Genomic DNA, 24,084 nt, shown 5'->3' on the forward strand with positions numbered 1-24,084 from the left:
TTGGATTTTTTATATTAATTTAAATTGTGATTTTCTAAGTATTTAAAACTGCAGCCTCGAAAAAGAAATTTTTAGGTAAATATGTTTTTCTTTGGTTATATTTTTTTAAACCATCTGAAGTTAATGTGAAATATGTCAAGAGTCTTTTTTTAGTTTTTTGAAAAATTAATTATATTCCTTTGTTCTATTTAATTGAGTTTTTATAAGATTTTTTTAAATAAATATTTGTTCTTTATTTAATAAGCAAATAATTAATTACAATATAGGTTGGGTTGGGTTCTCATTATTTAATTCATTTTTTATCGCAATAACATTTATACTACTACTTAATATTCCATGCTTATATTTTATTTTTATGTAAGTGTTAATTTCTACCTACAAATAAATTTCTTTAAGAAATTATAAAAACATAAATTATTAATTCAAGTTGTGATTTTCTAAATATGTTTCTGTTATTTTTAATTATAGTTTTATCAATAGTCTCCAGAATTCGTTGTTGAAATGATTTTTTAGTTATATGTTATAACAGTTTTTTTCAAGAAATATGTCCACTTAAAACAACAATAAATTAATTATAATATAGGTTGGCTCGAGTTCACATTATTCAATTGATTTTTTAATAACATTGTTCCATGCTAATATTGTAACTTTTATCAAGAACAGCTCATTGATTCTCAGCCAGACAATCAATCAAATTTATCAATCAATTAATAAATTGCATTTATGTAAGATAAAATAAAAAAATTTAATTACGAACACGCAACATGTCATGTTTATTTATGGCTGCTTTTGAATCTCGCGTTAACCCTTGAACGTGAACGTGGACACTCAGATGATCCTGGTGTCAAGTCCGGAGAGATTTAAACGCTCAACACTTCAAAGATAATAAATGCACATAATTTCGGTGCGGTGGTGAAACGTTCAGCACTTAAATATTTAATTAGTTACGTTAGACCGGTAACAGGACGGTGTTTGCTGTTTAATTAACCGTCTTTTTCTCAAAGCATTTTTATTTCCAGCCGGTCAACCTTGCCGTGCTTTATGGGCTGTGATTTAATAAACACGGCGGTGGACGATTTTGGTTCGTAGCCGGAGTGTAGACAATAAAACGCCGGTCCATTTGGACTAACAATGACCGGAGAGCACAGTCCCGCCGTCCGACTTTCAGCACTGCGCCGAGCTGAAAATTCGTCCACCGGACTAATTTTATGGGCACATGTATAAATCATATTTCGCGTACTGCTGTTATTTATGCGTGCTCGTTATGTGCCATGCATTTATATTGCGCGTTGATATTCAAACATATTTACGGCCGTTTGGATTTTATAAATAATTAAATTTGCTTCAGTCAGACAACGATCTCAATTTTCGCGGAATTTCTCGTAAAATACATACGCATATTCAAACACAACTTCCTCAATTTGTTTCGCTGTTACAATGTTAGATCCTATTTTGCGTCATGTAAACATGTAGTTTGTGTATCGGGTTTTGTTTAATAGTTTTTATCAAGGTCTTAGACAATAAAACTTTTTTAAAATTTCCTAAGCGGGGATTTGGCAACAAAAGTAAACTTTCTAAACATGATTCAGTGCCTTCATAAATAATGTGGAAATAATATAGTTTTATGATCGAGAGATATTTTTATTGTATATGTGTCTCAAACTTTTTTAAGGAAGAAAAAACAGTCCCTAATTTTACTTAAATTATTAAAAAAATATTCTAATTCAAATTGTTTCAATTATTTTAATTTTTTTGTATATATTAAAGCACCATGCAATAAATGTCTGATAAAATTAGTATAAAAGAATTTACTGGGCAATTATTTTTAATAAAATGTACCAAAACTAATATTTTTCATATCTATATTGGGGAATATGTCTCAGACTTTTTTAAAGAAGAAAAAACAATCCCCTTCATTATACTTAAAATATTAATAAAATATTCTAATTCGAATTGTTTCAATTAATTTATTTTTTTTATATTTATTAAAGTACCATGCAATAAATGCCTGATAAAATTTGTATAAAAGAATTTATTGGGCAATTATTTTTAATAAAATGTACTAAAACTAATATTTTTCATATCTATATTGGGGAATATGTCTCAGACTTTTTTAAAGAAGAAAAAACAATCCCCTTCATTATACTTAAAATATTAATAAAATATTCTAATTCGAATTGTTTCAATTAATTTATTTTTTTTATATTTATTAAAGTACCATGCAATAAATGCCTGATAAAATTTGTATAAAAGAATTTACTGGGCAATTATTTTTAATAAAATGTACTAAAACTAATATTTTTCATTTCTATATTGGGGAATATGTCTCAGACTTTTTTAAAGAAGAAAAAACAATCCCCTTCATTATACTTAAAATATTAATAAAATATTCTAATTCGAATTGTTTCAATTAATTTATTTTTTTTATATTTATTAAAGTACCATGCAATAAATGCCTGATAAAATTTGTATAAAAGAATTTACTGGGCAATTATTTTTAATAAAATGTACTAAAACTAATATTTTTCATATCTATATTGGGGAATATGTCTCAGACTTTTTTAAAGAAGAAAAAACAATCCCCTTCATTATACTTAAAATATTAATAAAATATTCTAATTCGAATTGTTTCAATTAATTTATTTTTTTTATATTTATTAAAGTACCATGCAATAAATGCCTGATAAAATTTGTATAAAAGAATTTACTGGGCAATTATTTTTAATAAAATGTACTAAAACTAATATTTTTTCATATCTATTTTGGGGAATATGTCTCAGACTTTTTTTAAAAAGAAAAAATCCCCTTAATTATACTTAAAATATCAATAAAATATTTTAATTCGATTAGTTTCAATTAATTTAATTTATATATATATATATATATATATATATATATATATATATATATATATATATATATATATATATATATATTAAACCACCATGCAATAAATGCCTGATAAAATTTGTATAAAAGAATTTACTGGGCAATTATTTTTAATAAAATGTACTAAAACTAATATTTTTTTTCATATCTATTTTGGGGAATATGTCTCAGACTTTTTTAAAGTAGAAAAAAACAATCCCCTTAATTATACTTAAAATATTAAGAAAATATTCTAATTCCAATGGTTTCAATTAATTTTTTTTTAACATCTTAATTGAGTGTGCCAAAAGATTCCAGAACTAAAAACAACATATAAAAATTGACCTGAAAAGATTTTTTATAAAAAAATAAATATTCTAAAAAAATAAATAAATAATGTTATGTTTTTCTTTGAATAATTAATTATGTTGCTTTATTTTAATGTTGGCTGAAAGATTTTCCAATACCCCATAAATCCTCAATGGTCATGTGTTGTTTTGCTTTGAAATTAGATACGCCTGTCGTTGAGGCATGAAAGGAAGCCAAACATATTTGCTGAGCTATCATTGCAAGTAAGTAGCCGATCCCATGCCTAAAACTGGACAAAATTAATTAAGCGTAAAATACATAGCGTTTGAATACTCTCTGTTTACTGACTCAATATGGGAAATGGACGTAACAGAAGTCGTTTAACGGATTCGTTTCTTTTTATCTGGTTTAAATTGGTTATTTGAGGGAAAATTGTGAAATTTACAAGGAACTGATCATTGTCACATCCTTTATTTTATCAAGATTTATTATTATTTTAGTTAACTGAGTAATTTATGAAGTGCAAGCTTATCAGTGAGTCAGTTGTGATGGATGTATCTGAGTCTAATTAAATAAAACCGCAGATACCGTAATTATTCTATGAAGTAATTAATTAACATTCAATAATAATTTTTTAATAAAATTCGGAAGGAATGTCAATAATTATAATTATTAAATTGGACAATATTAAATGATACTGGTAATATAGCTTAGTTAATAAGTAACATAACTAAATTAAAGAATAATTAATCATGTTTACTTATTTTTTATTAAATATTGGTCATATTAATATCAAGAGACGTGTTTTATATATTTTTCCATAGAAATTTTATTTCCTATATAATTTTGGATTATAGTTTTTATTTCTGAAATATTGATCATTCTTGCAGCCTTTTGACAGGTACCCCTTTAATTATAAAGATTTTTTCAATCACCTTTTCAAATTATTTAGAAGATTTGACTTCTTATTTGGCGATTCAAATGTCTTAGCCACTCTCAGATTCAATTAGTTCAACAAAATCATCTTCAAGTTGATAAGTCAGGCCAGGAAGGTCCAAAATTTCAGAAGTAGGCATTACTGTCAAGATTTATTTTCAATGTTTCAGAAAACTTAATGAAGTTCAGATGTAAATACCATATATAAATCGAATTAAAGTACAAAAAGGTAACAAAGTAAGGAACCAAGTTAAGAAGCAAAATTATTAGATTAATTTTATGATAATTTTAGATTAAATTTAAAATTTGGGTTATATTAGATTATAATTGGTACATCCTCTTAATAGATTATGAATTTTAGAAATATTTAAAATTTGGTAGAATCATTAACATCTTAACCAGCTCCATTATAAAATATTAATTTTCGTCTAAAATTATTAATTTATTCGTTTCTAAAAAAATCATAAGATCCTCCATTCAGTGTTCACCAAACTTCGTATTCAGTTCTGACTGTTGCTGGGTGGTTGGGCGTTGTACATTTACTACTTTTGATTAAACAACACAAGAACATTGGTGTAAGGTCAGCCCACAGATACACATGCCAAAACTTTCTCAAAAGGTATTCATTAAACTATCAATACACGCGGTCCTTGAAAAATAATTATATACTCACGCATATTCAATTAACTGATGTGTGATTATGATTTTTTTAAATTTTGTTGTTTTGACGATACACAAATATTTAGGCTTAGTCTGGAACGCGTGTGTGGAACAAATTGTCGATAATTAACTATAATTCGAATTAACACTGCACTCATCATTATTCGTGGACCAGAAATAAAGGAAATTGTCCCCCCGACTTGAAAATAATCGTCAATTTGTTGTCGCCGGGTCTTACGGGCCTAAAACAACAGTTCAGCTTCATTAAAATCGTGTATTTTTGGGAGTTTATTTTCGGAAGCCATTAATTTACTAACGATTGAGAAGACCAGTTTTTAATGGCATTTTAAAGCATTTAATCGTGTTCTTAATCAATTGCGGCGTGGGTCGGATACAATTAGCCATTTCCAAGATTATATCATCGATTTTATTTAAATTACGCCTTCGATCCGTCAATTAAAAAAAAAACCTATAAGGAAAATAAAGCCACGTGCAAATCGAATCTTGATTAACAATGTGCAAATGTTTTTGCACACAGAGAGCAACGCAAAAATGTTTACGTTTGCTAGAATATGTTATGCAAACAACATTTTTTTATTCAAGGCGTTGAAACATTCAAGTATAAATAATATCGACATTTTTATCGTAGAATTTCAGTTCCAAGTCGTTGATTTTTATGTTTCGTTCTGGCGAAGACAAATAAGCCAGAAATAGAAGTAACGCCGGCAAAACTGTGTCAAGCATATCCACAACATAACGTACTGTAAATTTTCAGTTATCTGTTTTCGACGTAACGTAAATCTAAATCACACATTCGACCTCCTGAGGCAATAATTTATTAATTTTCCTTATTAACAACCCGATTAAGGTCAATCGTTTTTAATCCAATTAAAAATCATTGTCATTGGGAACGCAACGTGCGAAGACATTATGGCAAAATCGATGTTTGCAGAAAGACATGCACTTTCGACACCCACCGAGGTATGTGTTTCGTCGTTCGCAATTTAAATCATAATGCATATGATTTCAATTGCCAACCGACTTATTATAATGTGTTAATATGGAATGCGTTAGTTTCGTGTTTGGTATTAGGGTCATCCACTTCTCAATGATTCATAATAATGGTGTTAGCTATGGTTGAAGTTGCAAAATCACTTATTACACTTTTTTCACAAATATTTTAAATACCAACGTGGATTTATTGAAGACTCTCGCATTTACTAACTAACATAATTATTTATCTGATTAAAACAAGTTTTATAAATTTATTTAATTAAAAATTGCAGAGAAATTGGGTTAAATTTATAAATATTTTATTTCACTTTTAATAACTGTCACAAATTATAAATACAACAATAAACAATATACGGTTTTAAATTGAAATATTGAGTAATTATATTTAATATTTGTCTTATTTATCAACATTAATTAATATTCATTGTAGAATTATACTGACGATAATACGATTATAATATTTTGTATTTAAATATTTGATAACTAATAAATTATTTCATAAATTAAAAGGCTCAATGAGTATACAGGCGTTAAAACATTTTTTCGAAAAGTTGAGATATCTTCCCATTACAAAATATTTGAATTTATAAGTATGTATGAAATAGAAAACAAAACGAATCCAATAAAATAATTTATTAAAAGTAAATATCACTTTAAATTAAAATATTGAGTAATTACATTTAATATTTGTCTTATTTATCAACATTAATTAATATTTATTGTAGAATTATACTGACAATAATACAATTATAACATTTTGTATATAAATATTTGATAATTAATAAGTTATTTCATAAATTAAAAACCTCAATGATTAAATATAAAGGATTATTGTTAAAACATCATTATGAAAAGTTGATATATCCCATTACAAAATATTGAATTTATAAACATGGATAATTATTTTAATTATTATGGCCACTGTTTTTGAAATATCTAAAACATTAATAATTTAAACATTTCATTTCTATATGTACGTATATTATTGAATAAATAGTGTATATAAAACTAAAGAAATAATAGAGAAATAATTTAATTTTCCATTTTTTTTTGAGTATTCTAATAATTTGTCAAAAAAGCTTATTATGATGATAGGATAGAAATAAATTATCATTTGTGAAATTTCACTGATCAAAAAAATTAAATTTTTGTTGTTTATCATATTTTGAATCTTCAGCTTATGAAAGTTTGGATGGAAATAAAGATAGAGAAAAGCTCTGAGCAGATAATTAAACAAAAAGTTTCTCTAACTCTTTGTTAATTTTTAATAGAATAACGAATATAATAAAATAATTTATTAAAACTAAATATCCACTTAGATTAGTTTATGAAAGTTTAGACGTAAATATATGTGAAGCAAAGCTTTAAGCATGGAAGTTTCTGTGTCTCAGCGTCCATTATTAATGAAATAGAGAACAAAATAATACAATGTTATAGTTAATTAAAACCATAATCCACCATATCGCAGCTTATGGTAATTGAGAATAAACATAGAGCAAAACTTTGAGCAAGTGGTGCTTAATGAACATAATTAGAAGTTTATCTCTGTGTCCATTATTAACGAATTAAAAAACAAAACAAATGCATTCAAATAATTTATTAAAACTAAATATCAACTTAGATTAGTTTATGAAAGCTTAGATGGAAATATATGTGAAATAAAGCTTTAAGCATGGAAGTTTCTCTATATCAGCGTCCATTATTAATGAAATAGAGAACAAAATAATACAATATTTAATTAATTAAAATCACATATATATTTAGATTAGTTTATGAGAGCTTTTGGTAGTTGAGAATAAACATAAAGCAAAGCTCTGAGCAGGTGCTTAATGAACATAATTAAGAGTTCATCTCTGTGTCCATTATTAACGAAATAAAAGACAAAACGAATGCAATGAATTAATTTATTAAATTTTTGTGGTTTCCAAATTACAAACAATTGTTTTGGTTCATGAATTTAAATATTTGAATTATTTTTAGAGTTAAAAGTTTAGTTATTAGCTAAATTTGATTTAAATCATGTTGTATGAACTCAGTCTTTGTTTTCGAAAATATCAAAGTAATTAATTTTCATTACATAATTAGTGATATCGATTTATGCAAACAATTATATCTAATTATTAAATTAGTTATGCAATTGACTGGATCATTAATGAATGGACACACATCGTAAACACAAGACACACTCAACATCAGTCCACAGCTTATGCGATGTGGTTTTTAAAAACCTTCCACATTAATAACGCATTTAGATTAAAGAGTGAGAGTGTGATTTTTATATAGTGTGAAGACCTATTTCTGTCCACGCTATAAGGAACCACGGACTGTGAGATAGACTCATCACCTGTGGGCAATATATTAATAAAAAAAGAAAAGCTGCATTGAAAGCGCCTTCCCACATTGTCTGCGCTCGCATGCACCCATTTTACAATATACAAGGTCCGTCGACATAATAACGCAGCAATTGCGTGTTATTAATAAAACAATCCCGAAATATTGCCAATGTCGTTCATATTATTTGGTATGTGCGTCGTACAATTAGATAAAATTAACGATTTACTGGCATGGGACGCAGTCAAGAATGTTGCGGCCGCAGTTGCGACAAATCGCCAGTGTGTCATCCGACGGGCGATTATAAATTTTACGATATTTAGATTTTACGACGTCTCATTCCCATTAACATTGTTTGCTTTTGAATTTTTAAAGCACCAATAACCTTCCCAATAAAAGTGCAAAAACGCGTTATTTTTGCCTTTGCAACAAACGCCGCAGTATTATGTTGTGTGCCATTACGTTTTATGGACCATTCAATGACTAATTATCGGCCACCAAAGGAAAAATATGAATGAATACGCCAATACAAACACTCGAACCGCCGCCGAACGAGGTTATCGCGTATTTGCGAAGTGTTTTGCAGACGCCAGCAAGTGATAATGAAATTTTATATGCATCTAGGGCGATGGTGTATGTCATCGTGAAACTGATATTGTTTTTTCAGTAGGTAACGGGCTCACGTCGTTATTTTGAAGCCAGCATAAAATTAGGATGCTACTGTATATCAAGGTGATGGTGCAAACGAGTATTTTTTTGTTGATGTTTGTGAATGGTAAAAACATTAAGACATCTGCAAATTCTTCAAAATATTTATTTTGTTATTATAAAAATTATTCCCCTAACATTTTGAAGCTAATTAGTAAGTTAGATTTTAGCTAAAATGTCGATAATATAAAAATTTTTTCAGTTTCATTATTCTATAGTTTCAGAAGTAAGAAAGAAGTACGCAAAGAATGGAAGAACATACGTTGCAAATTTGAAGGTTTCTAGATATGATTATTAGCATAATAATCATCATAAAATATATCAATATCAAAGATCTTGTCAATTATTGTGCACTATGGTACAGTATTATTTTATCTTTTTATCTAAAAATATTGTTTTCGTTAATGTTTGTAATTTGTAAGAAAATTAAGACACCTTCTGCACAATCTTTAAAATATTTATTTTGTTATTATAAAAATTATTCACATTAATTAACATTTTAAAGCTAATTAGTAAGCTAGATATTTAGCTAAAATGTTGATAATATAAAAAAAAAATCAGTTTCATTATTTTACAGTTTCAGAAGTAAGAAAGAAGTACACAAAGAATAGAAGAACATACGTTTCAAATTTTAAGGTTTCAAAATATGATTATTAGCATAATAATCATCATAGAATATATCAATGATCTTGCCAATTATTGTGCCTTTATGGTATTAGTATTATTTTAAATTTTTATCTAAAAATCTTGTTTTTGTTGATGTTTGTGATTTGTAAGAAAATTAAGACATCTGCAAAATCTTCAAAATATTTATTTTCTTATTATAAAAAATATTCACATAACATTTTGTAAGTTAATTAGTAAGCTAATTAGCTAAAATGTTGATAATATAAAAACTTTTTCAGTTTCATTATTTTACAATTTCAGAAGAAAGCAAGAAGTACACAATTAATAGAGGAACATCATTTATAGTAGAAATAATTAATTTTATACCATTTGAAATTGACAATATTAAGATTTAGATACAAAATTATATTTATTCATGACTAACTGCATTAAAAATTAAGATTAGATTAATTATGTTTAAGTCATACAATCTGTATCTGTACTTAAAATATTAAATAAATTTTTGAACATAAATTTCCTGCTATAAAAATCTTATAACTGTACATAAAAATTTGAACGAATAAAAATAATTTGTGCAGTTTCAGTAATTTTATGGCATATATTTAAATTTTTGTATTTATTATACGTAAATAATATAATATTAAATTAATTAGAAAATACTGAAAAAAGTATAAAGAAAATGTGTAATATGAATTAATTTATATTAATTATACAGTTAAAATTGTTTTTAAATGGAAATAAAATAAATGTTAATAAATGATATTAATTAATTTCTAGTAATTTAATTTTATAAAACATAATAATAATATATATGAATGAAGAAATATAATTTGTTCAAGTAATTTTATTAAATGTATTTAAATTATTCTTCTTTTTTATAAAAAAATATTAATGCTTAATATTTTTAATTAAACGAGAATTTACTTAAAGTATTATATACATTTTAGAATATTAATTTATTATTATAAAAATTATAATACAATAATTGTTAAATGTTGAACGATTTGTTTCTAAATGGAAATAGAATGATTATTAACACTTAATATATTTAATTTTATACATAACAATAATATGAATAAATAAAAATTTGTGGATTTTCAGAAATTTTATTTTAATATTTAAATTTTTGTAAAAAAAACTACAATATAAAAAATAATGTGTGGAGTTTGAGTAATGTTAACAATTATATTTCAATTTTTATGTTTGAATATTTTAATAATAAATGTGTTATAAAATAATCTTATGTCTTAAAATATAAATGGAATAGTGATTAATATTTAATATTATTAATTAATATTTTTAGGCTCTATTGTTCATTTCCTGTTCAGAAAATGCAAAAACGGACAAATTACTAATTGTAATTGGAAGAAAGTTTAAAGGTTTAATAATTAAATAAAAGAAATTTAAAGAATATTTTAATAATGTAATATTACTTTCTATTGTGTTAAATATACAAACCAGAAGTACAAATTAATCAATAATTACAATTACAAAATGGTTTATTTAAGTACATAAATTAAGTTCATTACATGAATATTTGATATCATTATTAATGTTCAAAACATATTGAATAAAATTTCGACTAGCCTTATTTTTTGCTTAGTTTTACTGAATTGAAAAAATTATTGATATTCAGTATTATTCAATAATATTTTTAATACCATTACATAGAAAAGAAATATTTCTTTACTTAAAGAACGAAATGGCCAAATAAAGAATAGTGACTTTCAAATTCCAACAATGATTTAGAAAATAGTCCAGATTATATATTAATTCCAATAAACAATCAATAATTGTAATTATAAGAAAGTAAAATAAAATAAAATGCTTTTAATAATGCAACACACACAATACACAATTGTGTAAATTATTCAAGCAGGAACTACAGCAAAACAAACAATCATTAAAAGAATTTTATTCCATTTGAACCTCGTGAAATTAACAGTTTTCCACTATGTTTTATGATACAATTTAATTTCGTGTTTATTTAGAGTTTAGGCGTGTAATTAATGAAATGCATATTTCAACGCTTGCTTGGTTGTTAACGTTAATTATTAACTCATTTATACCATATACGAATATTGTGTTATTCCACGTACACAATAACTTTTTAGATTAATATATTTCAAACATAATTATAATCCAACTAACTTTGTTTCATTAAATTTTGTTTTGTTATAGTTATTTGACATTAGATTTATGTGGTATCAAAACTAGATAATTATAATTATGAAAGGAAGTTGTTTTATATAACGTGGAAATTTCAAAACATGTTTTTCTCTAAAATTAACTTCCACACGTATATCGGAAGTTCGTTCTAAAATTAATACGTCCTAACCCAATTATGGGCCAAGTTTATGATCAAAATAAATAAATTGATATTTAAATTGACAATGTTTTTCAGATGCTGGCCAAATTATTGTTTGTGGCAGCGATAATATGCACCATATACAACATCGAGTCAAACGCCTGCAGTTGTCAGAAAAGACACCCACAACAGCACTTTTGTGACTCCGATTTCGGTAAGCTACAAACAACAATTATTTCCTCATTAGCAAACAATGATTGAGGCCGAGCCGGACCGTTCATTAATCAGTTAACTGGTGTATAATTAAATGCGAATTATGTACATTATCAAGTATCGTATTTTCGTTGCGCAATCGTTGCCGATTGCCTGAAAACACTGGAACGCTGGAATGTTTTGTTTACTGAAATTGTTCTAAAAATAGACGTGAAATAGGAGGAAGATCAAGGATGCACAATATTTTGGTGTTGGGTTTCGCGTGTTTTAATTGTTTAGTTCTTTATAGTTTACTCGCAGGTTACGAGTTATTTTTAGTTTGGATGTCACTAAAAATACGCACACAGATGCAAGGTGGCCACCTGTCCATAAACAAATTTTGTGTTCACTGAACCACACACCAAAAGTTCACGTCGGTTATTTTGGATCGTTACGAGTTGTGCATAATTCACATGCCAACGTGTAATTTGTCGAGATTAATCAATTTCTGTATGGTATTGTTGCTATTCTTGAATAGTTTAAAACTTCACCAATCGATTATGCCATGAAATATTATTAAAATTCTAAAGTGCTTAAGATAATTAATTTATTTTAAAGTAAAGATGAAGTCATGAGTTGATAAAAACAATTAATTTGTGTAATTAAAGAGAAGTGTAAAGACACTATGTTACAATAATAAGTAAATGTATTTTATAATTTGTCAAAAATGTTCAGATTTGTATATAAATGGAAATAAAAATACTTATTTTTTATTAAATGAAAATAATAAATTATTAATATTTGTTAAAAGTAGTCAGAAAATTATTAGTACTAAATATTTAATTTAAAATATAATATAAATAATATAAAAGGCTAAAAATAATTTGTGAAATTTCATTTAGCAATAATAAATGTATATTAATATTTATTAAAAGCAGTCAGAAAATTATGAGTATTAAATATTTAATTTAAAATATTAAATTAATTTTGGAATGTAAAATTACCACATTAAAATTTATATCATATATTAAAATACACACAAATAATATAAAGAAATAAAAATATATAATTTGTGGAGTAATCTTATTGAATTTATTTAAGTTTTTTTAAGTTTGAATATTTGAATAATATAATATTAAATGAATTTTTCACTATTAAAAAGTATAAAGAAAAATATATGATAATAATAATTGTTAAAAGTAGTCAGATTTGTTTTTAAATTTAAATAATGTTATTAATACTTACTAATATTTAATTTGTATATTTGAATATTTATTTAAAATATAATGTAAATAATATAAAAGGCTAAAAATAATTTGTGAAATTTCATGTAGCAATAATAAATGTATATTAATATTTATTAAAAGCAATCAGAAAATTATGAGGATTAAATATTTAATTTAAAATATACATAATAAATTGTTTAATATACATAAAATAAAAAAATATAATTTTAGCGGATTTACAGTTTTTTTTTTTTAAGTTTAAATATTTGATTAACATAATATTAAATACATTTTTGGTTAATAAAAATTATAAGAACAATAATTGTTAATTAATTTGTTAAAAGTATTCAGAATATATAAAAAATAATATAAATAAATATTAAAAATTTTTTATTTGTCAAAAATAGTTACATTTGTTTTTAAATGGAAATAAAATAATTATTACTACTTAATATTTTTAACCAAATATTAAATAAATTAAACTGTAAAATATAATACATAAAATAATATGGAATAATAAAAATAATTTGTTTCAATAGTATTCATATTAACTGTTTGAAAAAGAAAAGCATATAATGTAAAAAATAGGCAAATTACTATTTGTAACTGTAGGAAAGTTTATCAACAAATTAATTAAATAATAATGTTGTAAACAAGATTTTAATGAAGTAATATTACTTTCTATTGTGTAAAATATACAAATAGGAAGCACAAATGAATTAAAAAATAATATTTGCAGTTACAAAATGTTTTATTTTAATTAATTTAAGTTGAATATGACAACCAATATGAATATTAATTTACAATAAATAATAAATTTTCGAGTAGATTTATACACAAAAAAATACACAATGTAACGTAATAAATAGAAACAATAATTTATGGAGAAAGTTTTATGTTTTGAAATTGAAATGAAATAATTATTGATATTTAATATTATTTTTACATGTTTAGGTTATATAAAAGAGAAATATCTAATATTTTTTTTTTTACTTTAACAAATGAAATGTCAATATTTCTCAAAGACAGTCAATTTTTTGCCCCACTCACAATTATATTTTTAAGTAATTTAAATTAAATATATAGATTTAGAATATTTTTTTTTAAATTTCGTGCAGAAGAGCTGCATTTAAATTTTGTGAGCTTACTGAACCCCTCGAAACGTTCACGTTGGTTATTTTAAATCGTTACGAGTCGTGCATAATTCACATGCCTGTGCTAATGAATCAACGACAGAAAAGCGTAAACGACATTTAAAAATGATATCATTATGTCCTACATCATTCCGTCCTGTTGTCTCACATCGTTTTTTTCTTTTTACAAAGCGACAGCAACAAAATTAAAAAAGCGTGTCCAGGAATTTGCAAGTCAATTTCCCACCAACCGACAAAACATTTGTTATTGATTTTATGCGTCGGCTCTTTTAATAATCAATCGGCGAGATTTTTGCAGGTAATTTATTTAAAACAAAGCGACCTTATGCGTCTTTCTTCATCGGCAAAACTTGACAATCGTGTGACATAAATACGCTACTAAATACGCTTTATGTTGTCAATTACAGCAGTTTATTAATAGTATTGCATTCGTGGACATTAATATGGATTTATTACGTGGCTGTTTCCTTCGTAATTGTTGAGGTTTACAATAATAAAGCGGTGATTGATTGGAACATTATTGGGTCCCCGAGGCTAATACGCAAGACAACCTAACACAACATAAGAGAAGCTGAAGTAAAAATTAATATTTAACGTGTGGAAATGAATTTTAGCATTTTTTCGCATTTGCATACACGTTAATTTACATAAATCTACATAAATTAATAAAAAGGCAGATCGATAATTATCGTTTTTTATATCATAATTTAGCCGACCTCAAAACTTAATCGGTCGAAACTGTAATTAACTTACCTACGGACGTGTTCGCGTGTAAAAATATCTAATATTGGCAATTAACTGCGTTAATCTTATCTGTGCACTCTGTAATTATCATTTTTTATTTCGTCCAGATTTCCTAGCGGCGTTTCGTCCTACACGTGATTATTTAAGACGTTTTTACGATTGTAAAAATGTTTGTGTCCATCAAATCGGGCTGTTTGGCAAAGCAAATCGACCGTAATTATTTTATTTTGACTATTTGGCAACGTACGGTTGCACATCGGTGGGCGCCCGTTCACGTCCATAAAAATTACGTCAGTCTGCAAGTTGTAATTTCTTAAAATATGCTCCATTCAATCGACCGTTCTTGATCTGCGTTTGCGTATCTAGAGTGACCAGAAAACTATTGATTTATTAGCGTCATAAAAAAACAAAAATAACAGTGTTTGATACGTGTTTTCATATTTCGTAATGCAACCAAGAATAGAAATATTGATAGTTAAGATTGGAGGATATTTATAGTACGTATAAATTGTTAAATTACATTATTAAGTACGCATCTAATGGTGTATATTTAAGTAAATCACGCAACAATTTATTTATAAAACCGGTTAGATCGCAAAATTGATGTATCTCAATGAAATGATTGCAATTCCACCATCAATCAGCCATTCAATTACACGTCCTATTAAATATTAATTGAAATTTTGCTAAAATCACATGTTACGTTAGGGAAAGTAATAATTTTCTATTACTAGTTTCGCAGCATAATTTTATTTGGTTGCTTTTACATTTAAGTAGTTTACAAATTCAAAATGTTTTTTGGTATTGTCTTAAATATATCAAAATTAATTTTATCTTTAATACAATTTTATAATATTATTATTATTACATACTGTTAGAATGTTCAAACAATTTTAAATTAATAAAATTATTTTCTGGATCATAGAAATTTGTAATCAAATATTATTTATTTAATAAGAATTCAGCATATTTTCAAAAACTTTTTAATTCGAATTTAATATCTAAGAATCATTAAAAGTATTTTGATTTTTTTATGACTTTATGTTCAATAAAATTATGGTAAATAAATTAAAATTAGTTTATTTATTTTGATTTTTTAATAATTTTCTTGATCCTATAAATATTTATATGATATTTACAACTACAAAATTTAGTATGTTTTCTGAAATTATATAAAATAAAATAAATTCAGTTTTTTAATTCAAATTTAAACCTTTAAGAATATCTTAAAATATACATAATAAATATAATTTTAACAAAAATGAAATGCTGAAAATTATTTTGATTATTTTTAAATGATATTCTTGCCAAATATAAATATTTATATCATATTTACAACATCTAAATTTAGTATATTTCCTGAAACTGTGAAATATAATTTAAATTATTTATTCAAATTTAACTCCAAAAATATTTTAAGATATATTTAATAAATTTAAAACAGTTTTGAATGTTATAGTATATTAAGTTTTTTCTGTTTTTCTTGATATTTACAACAAAACATAAATGGTATTTTTTCTGAAATTAATCTAAACAAATTAAATTTGTTTTATGTGTTTGTTTTTTATTAATTTATGCTTTCAACCATTAAGAATATTTTAAAATATACATAATAAGTATAAAACCTGTTTGGAATGGCAAAAAATATTTTTTAATGGCACTTAGTAATAAGATTGTTATATGTAAATATTATCTTAATTAAACAAAATATTCTATTTTTAACATTATATCTATTATATAATAATGAGGAACTCAATTCAGTATTAAATGTACAGAACTATTACATTTTGTTGTATTTCTTTTACAATAGGCAGGGAAATATCTCTCCATAGATACATAAAATCTTAATCTGATTCAATTTTTCTTAATTTCCAGTGATTTTGGCGAAGGTGGCCCGCAGAGTGGAGAAGAACGACACCATCACGTACAAAGTCCGAATCAGACAGGAATACAAGATGACCGAAAAGGCACTGGTCGCCCTGAAGTCCGGCAAAATTCACACGGCTCTTTACGAAGAAATGTGCGGCGCGAGCAACTTGGATTTAAAGAAGACCTACGTGATATCCGGAAGGATCATCAGTCTCCGTGCCTATATATCGTTTTGCGACATGATTAAGCCGCGGGAGGAAATCACCAAACGACAGAAGAAAGGTCTGAAGCTTATGTACAAGAACGGATGCTCTTGTTCCGTGGTGAATTGCTGGTCTGGTCGGTGTGCCAGATACAAGGACAGTTGCAACATGATGGGCGCTTGCCACGAAAAAGAGGTAATTGTACGATACTTTGTTTTAATGGTATTTACTCATTATTATCATTTGTTATAGGGCATTTGCCTGAGGAATAAACACAATGCGTGCATGTGGAGGACAACGAAAAACATGAGGAAGTGCATAAGAGAGGACCCAAAGACTTACCATTTCCCTATGGTCGGGGTAGAAGGTCTGTTCGATAAGAGGAAAGCTGTCCTTCCCCAATCTCCTTTGTATCTGGAGCATGTGACCAAACACCCAAGGCTTGTCCTGGACAAAAACACATAGATGAGCGTCAACATACTTAATTCGTTGGTATTATTTATTTAACAGGATGCACTAAATGCTTGTGCTCTTCCTATAAACTAAAACTTTGTTTCTTGTTAAGAATTTTCTCTAGATCAAAACAATTAAGGACAAATTGTGAATTGTAAAGCATTTGGTCTAATCTTTCTTTATTTATGTTTTGTTAGACTGAGTTATTTGTTTTGTTATTTAGTTTCTTAGTGAACAAAAAGTTCCTTACCTGGAAATTGTAAATTGAATTTAGGTTATTGATACTTGGAACTCCTCCAAATTTCAGAGCCAGAAGCAGTTTTTTGTAATTCTCTCCTGCATCCTTCAGATTCTGTCTAACCTGTAGATAAAATTAACTTTAAATATGTGAGATCGCCAATATGTACATATTTCTAATGAAAATAGACTAACTATTTATTAGATAATTAGTGTAGAGTCAATCCTACTTAGATTATTTGCTAAAACTCCAGCCAAAGTCCTATTTAACAAGTTCCCTTTTGTTTATTATAATTTAACTATTTTTGTACCTTCTTGAAATTTTGTACAAATGTGTTATAAATGAATAAATGGTATTTTTGTAGTTATGGTTACAGTTCTTAATTAATTTTCAAAAACTTACCAATAAAAAGTCAGGTCTGAATGATCTGCCTACTCGGGTTCCACCCCGGAAAACCGCCATCGACACAATAGCACTTTCGACTGTGGCGGTGACAGTGATTTCCTTAAATTCAGCCTGTTCCACCTTGATGTCATAATCCCCAATTTTTCTTCCTCTGAAGTATTTACTCCAGTCTGTGTTTTGGTCATCTATGACCTGAAATGTACGGACGCTTCGTTAGAAAAATGATGCAACCAACTTAAATATTATGTATATTGGGTTGCATAACAACAATGAGCTAAAGCTCTAACACATTGCATAAAACACTGACTCAAAGGACTGAAAATTAGAAGTTCCTTGTTACTCAAATATTTAAAGACCCGGAGACCAATTAATTGAATGAACTTCAACAGAAAATAAAACGAATTTACTACTACTCCCTTTGAAACTGTCACAATTAAATCTCCGACGTCCGTTGGCCCCCTTTAGAATTTAAACAAGCCACATTGGGTCAGCAAAACAGTAAATTCGATTGAGTCGTAAAAGCTTACCAACAGAGTGAGATGTCTACCCGACACGGTGGCCGTCACCCTGGACGTGGCGCTCGAAACGGCCGCCCCTAGAATAGAGGCGCCTTGCTCCTTCGCCTGACCCGTCAAGGATTGGACTCGCTGCAGTAGAGACTCCCTCGACTTGGCCGGGGAGCTGGGCGCGCTGGTGGTCTTAGAGCCGGGCCGGAGATTGAGCGATAAGTCACTCGATGTGCTGGACTGAGATGGAGGTGGAGGAGGTGGTGCCTAGAAACGACATAAATACAAACTATTCCCATTTTATTATTATAATAATAAATTTAATGACGTAGTTGCTTTATTACTTGTTTGGTCATAATTTATTTTATTAAACTAGGACATATCAAATTGTTTTTTTATCATAAGCATGAAATATCATTTTGTTTATAATGAAGCAAGCCTAGGAAGGTTCATATTTGTTTAAATTCTCCTGAAGTTGTTCTGTGCATTTTACTCAAAAACTACATGTAATATTTTTAAAAATAAAGATTATAAAAGGTTACTATTTTTACAAATGGTAGGTAGTATGAAGACATAACTAAAAAGCTTTTAGTGAAAGCTTTTAAAGCGTGCAATATATTAATTAAACATAAACAATACATAATTATTATAATTATGTATTATTAAAATTCATGTGTTATCCTGCAATTCCCATCACTTTAATTATTTGATATAAAACTTTAACTATTTCATTTGATATATGCATTGCAATCATAATTAAATATGCATCAAGTGGAAACTCGAATTAAACATTCACAAATTTATGTCACCGATTCATTATTTATAATTTATATACACGTCCAGTTTTGTTGACATGCTATTCCGATGTTTGAATAATTTTATTTTTCCCCTAAAATAACATAAAATGCTTTTACTGAATTTTAAATTCTGGTTACCGTTTTTAACCTCTATTTAATTTGACAAATTTTATTTTATTAATGGTTAAACTAAAACTCCAACCACAATAGATAATTCAAGAAACATAAGTGCATGGCCATTCTCCGGGATCGGGGTAAAAGCTCTTGAATCATATTTAACTGCGACAATTCTGAGCATTTGAAGGTTTAAAATGGGATTTGAACCGCGTCGTGAAAACGTGTAAAAGATGGTTTTTTATTTATTTTCTAGAGATCCCATTGTGTTCTCAAGTAAGAATATCATAAAGGAAACCCTCGTCATATAAAGTTAAGTATGGCCGGCTGAAACACACAATAATGTCATTTATGGTCCGAATCATAAAAACATTTTTATCGTATATTATTAAATAATTTATGATGTAACATTTTTTTCTTATAACGTTAAAGAACTTTCAGCAAGCTTTTCTATATAAATCATCCTTTGAAAGTCGAGAATTTAATGAAATATCCATGTAATGCTAATAGCTTCAGAAATGTGTGGAATTGCGTGTATTTTGGCAATAACATGCAAGCTAGTTCTGATTATTATGTGCCAGTAAGTAAATCTATTAGTTAATCTTAAAAAATTGTGAAGTTAAACGCTAGAATCGAATTTATAACTTGAATTTCTTTCTTAAAAATTTAGCTAACCTACTTATGTGTACACGGGGATATTTGTAACAGTTTCATGCTGTTATAAGTTTAGGAAACTTAATATTACTTTAAATTCGAGGAGTGTTACCAGTAGCTTAAAGTAATTTTAAACTTAGAAACAAACTTTTAACGACCATTATAATATACACAAGAATTACTTTTATCGTGGTAAAAAATTACTTTAAGTGATCATTTAAACTTGCATAAAATATGGTGTTGATGTCAGAATCCAAAAATATGGCTAATATAATAATATTTGATAGTTCATAAAATTTGCTCATAAAACATTAAATAATTTTCTTCTATAACAATAACTTCGACATGGTTTTATTGAATAATTTTTAAGACAAATAAATTTATATAATGTACCACATTGCTTTGATAACAAAAAAAAATCAAATTTTTTGATTTACTGGGCAGATTTAAAGTGACATTGTGACAAATATAATTACATGTTTCCATTATTTTATGTTGAAAAAATTGGGATAGAATGTTAAATACTTATCTACTCAAATTCTGACTAGAGAGCATCATGCATGTTTTAAATATAGTTGAAACCAAATAAATCAGGTTTATAATTTATTAAATCTTAATCAGTTGTGGAGATCTAACCAATGATCCTTTAACTGATGTCTAAATACAAAGCTACTAGCAATACTCTTATCATTTTCATGCATTTTATTACTTCCAATTTCATTTATTCTTAGTAGGGACTTTCAAAATGAAGGTTAAGATAATGTGCTACCTTAAATACTTGTAAGAACCTCTCACCTGTGGTGGTGCCTGTTGATCGTTTAGTTGAAAAAAGGAATATTTCATGTTAAATTATAAATAAAGACGAGATTGTAGCAACTCAATCAATAAAATGTTTAAATATAAAAGCACTACAGCAATTTTCAATTAAAAAGTTAAGTCTATATGGATCCATATTAAATGGCAGTTCAACACAACAGTTTATTGACACCTGAATATTAGCCAAAAATAGTGCTTGGTAATATTTAAATAAGCATATAGTTTCTTAAATTAAAATATCTGTCCTCTACTTGCGATAGTGTCAAAACCTCTCACCTGAGGTTGAGGTGTTTCTGGCGGAGCCTTGTGGAAGGAAACGATACATAAAATTAGATACTGCCTTTTATCCACTCAAGTTATCAATCTTGGATTAAAGTATGCAAGGTAGTTTAGCCACCAGCTGCCGAACATGTTTAGAAAATCTCACCTGAGGTTGAGACGTGACCGGGGGCGGCTTATTGGTGGTCGCGTAGGGATCGACGGGCGCGTCGCCATCCTCGCACTCCGAGGACAGGTCCCCGGAACTAAACCTGCGCTTCAGGTAATTGACATTGGAGGTGAAGGACTGGCGGAAGCTGCTGAACGAAATGGTGGGGCCGTTTGCCGTAGGGCCGCAATACTTGCCGCACTCGCTAATCTTGGCTGCCTACGCGTCACCTACGCACCACGCACGTCCCTGGACACTGTCCCTCCTCGCTCCTGACCTGGACACTGGCCCACGTACGCCACTGCCTCACCAAGTCGTCGGGCTCCAAAGGAATCTGGAAGGAGAGAAAGCTGTTACTATGTAGAATAGGCGGCAGTAACAGATATAGAATATTCCTAAACAGAAAAGGAAGATCTTTTGAAATGGATAATTTGAAACATTTCAAAAATTAGAATACCAGTAACATTATATTGTAACAAATGTATTATTAAAATTGTAATAAAACTTAAAAGACACCAAAAAGAGCAGCTTTTAGAGTCATTATCAAGCTACATCCCACCAACTCACTTCATATACAACCATCACCATCTAAAAGACCTTTAAGACTGCTTGGGTTATTACTTAAATACAGGACATCAAGGTTAGAATGGGACTATGATCACCAAACTTGGCTTTTGCCTCAATAGCCAAATTTTTCTCAAACAAAAAGAGGACTGGTAAACAATGACCGACAAATTGAAGTCTGGAGATAAAGGGGGCAAAAACCACTGGCTATTGCCAGTGAAGTGGTACCATATGCAGGAAGAAGTGACATGTTCAATGGTGCAATCGTGTATGGAAGAAACTATTTTGGTACATGGTTCCTGTCACAATTACTGGACAAATGTAAATAGAGCATGTATGGGCTTACTTATCCAGAATAATTTGGCACCTTTTAAATACTCCCAGGTGTAATCTTAGATCTACTACATGATGCAGCTGAAGATTGGAATAATATTCATTAAAAATTCATTGTTAACTTAATAAGAGGTAAGAACAGGCCTTTATTAAAAAGCAGGGGTTGGAAATATTATATTAAATTGTTAATTTTTATTGCTATCATTTTTGAAGTTCCTTGATGATAAAGGTACTGTACAACTATTTCTTTTTATCTTAATTATTATCTGGTTTAAACATATCTGAATACAATTTAATCTAGGAAATTCATACTACAGACTTTTAACACAGTAATTGTAAACTTGATTAAATATGATAAAATTTCATAGCCAAATGTGATTTATCACCCTGAAATGGTTACGATTTTCAGTCACCGAACCAACCTATTTCCGACGTAGAACTTTTTAGTTGGTTTTATTGTCCCTCAGATATGGGGCAGTTTTTTAGAAAAAAACATCGCCGTATCTCCAGTATTACATTACTTTCGCTGAAGTTCCCACAAATTCATTGCACCAAAGTGACACAGCAACATTTCCTGAAATATCTATTGTAACATTTAAAGTCAAGAATTCCCGTCTCCTATTACACGAATAAAGTTACAGCAATACGAACGCACGTTTTTCCTTCACTTCTCAGACTTGAAATTCCTTTAAATATTCATGAAAGTGTATCGATTATACTTTTAAATCATGCGTGCATATTTTCGAAATGGGGATGTGAAATTGCGGAGACGGCGAGCCATTACATAGGGAATTAAAAAAGGCTAAAGGTTGTTTGTGTGTACCAGTTTTTGCTTCGCCCCAAGGGTACAACAATAATTCTATGCAAATGCAATAAAGTGCATAAAAAGTAGATAAGCCAAGCCGTAAATGGCGTACATTAACAACACACGCATAAAAATAAAAATGTGTTAACATTTTCAATTATCTTGGTTTGACATTTTCCCCGTGTATCGACAACAAAGTAATTTGATTTCACACCCCATCGGTCCATAATTTCCTGCCCGCTTGACGAACAACATTCTCTCCATTTCCCCGTTACATTCAACATTCAAACGTCATAATCCCACAGGATAAGCTGGCCCAATGATGCTTCAATGTTTGTCACGTCTGAAACACGTCAAACCAGCAGGTATTTGTCACCAATTCTTGCCGAACGATCGATCACGTTGCTTTTCACTTCTCCGTGGTCGTAGACGTCAGAAAAGAGTTCTCTCTTTAAAGCATCCTTGTTTTCCACCCCATATCAATTGATACAAAGTGAAGGGTATCATCTGTATTTCAGTATAAGTGACGCACACCTGGGAATTGATCGATTGATTGGCTGGGTTCTGTCTCTTGTCGTTTGATGTTTTATTTTTGTCCCTACAAATACCTGTGATCTTACTCAAGTTGGCTCTAAAAATCCATATAATTGCATTGGATGTGTAAATGTTAGAAATTTGCCTGGATGCAAGGCTTTCAGTTGTAAATGTATCAATTTAGGAGTTGAAGGAGTCTCAATGAACGGTGCATAATTTCATGAATGAGTGGAAGGCAGTGCTTTTGAAGGAACTTTCAACTAACGAATCTTATTATGGAGATAGAACG

General features: G+C 28.0%; 1 protein-coding gene across 1 annotated transcript in view; it reads right to left on the bottom strand.

Annotated features, from left to right (window-relative positions):
- The window catches only part of LOC109597173 (synapsin), a 39,867-nt gene extending 17,720 nt beyond the window's left edge, over positions 1–22,147 (bottom strand). Inside the window, exons 1-9 of the mRNA XM_049967974.1 lie at positions 22,127–22,147; positions 21,837–21,893; positions 21,560–21,778; positions 21,409–21,435; positions 21,112–21,123; positions 18,773–19,018; positions 18,243–18,437; positions 17,853–17,963; positions 17,492–17,596 (exon numbers count right to left, since the gene is read on the bottom strand). Coding sequence (XP_049823931.1) covers positions 17,492–17,596; positions 17,853–17,963; positions 18,243–18,437; positions 18,773–19,018; positions 21,112–21,123; positions 21,409–21,435; positions 21,560–21,778; positions 21,837–21,893; positions 22,127–22,147 — 993 coding nt within the window. The remainder of the gene's footprint in view (positions 1–17,491; positions 17,597–17,852; positions 17,964–18,242; positions 18,438–18,772; positions 19,019–21,111; positions 21,124–21,408; positions 21,436–21,559; positions 21,779–21,836; positions 21,894–22,126) is intronic.
- Positions 22,148–24,084: the final 1,937 nt, after the last annotated feature.

Source organism: Aethina tumida, chromosome 5, assembly GCF_024364675.1.
Source record: "Aethina tumida isolate Nest 87 chromosome 5, icAetTumi1.1, whole genome shotgun sequence".
In the NCBI taxonomy this organism is placed as follows: Eukaryota; Metazoa; Arthropoda; class Insecta; order Coleoptera; family Nitidulidae; genus Aethina; species Aethina tumida.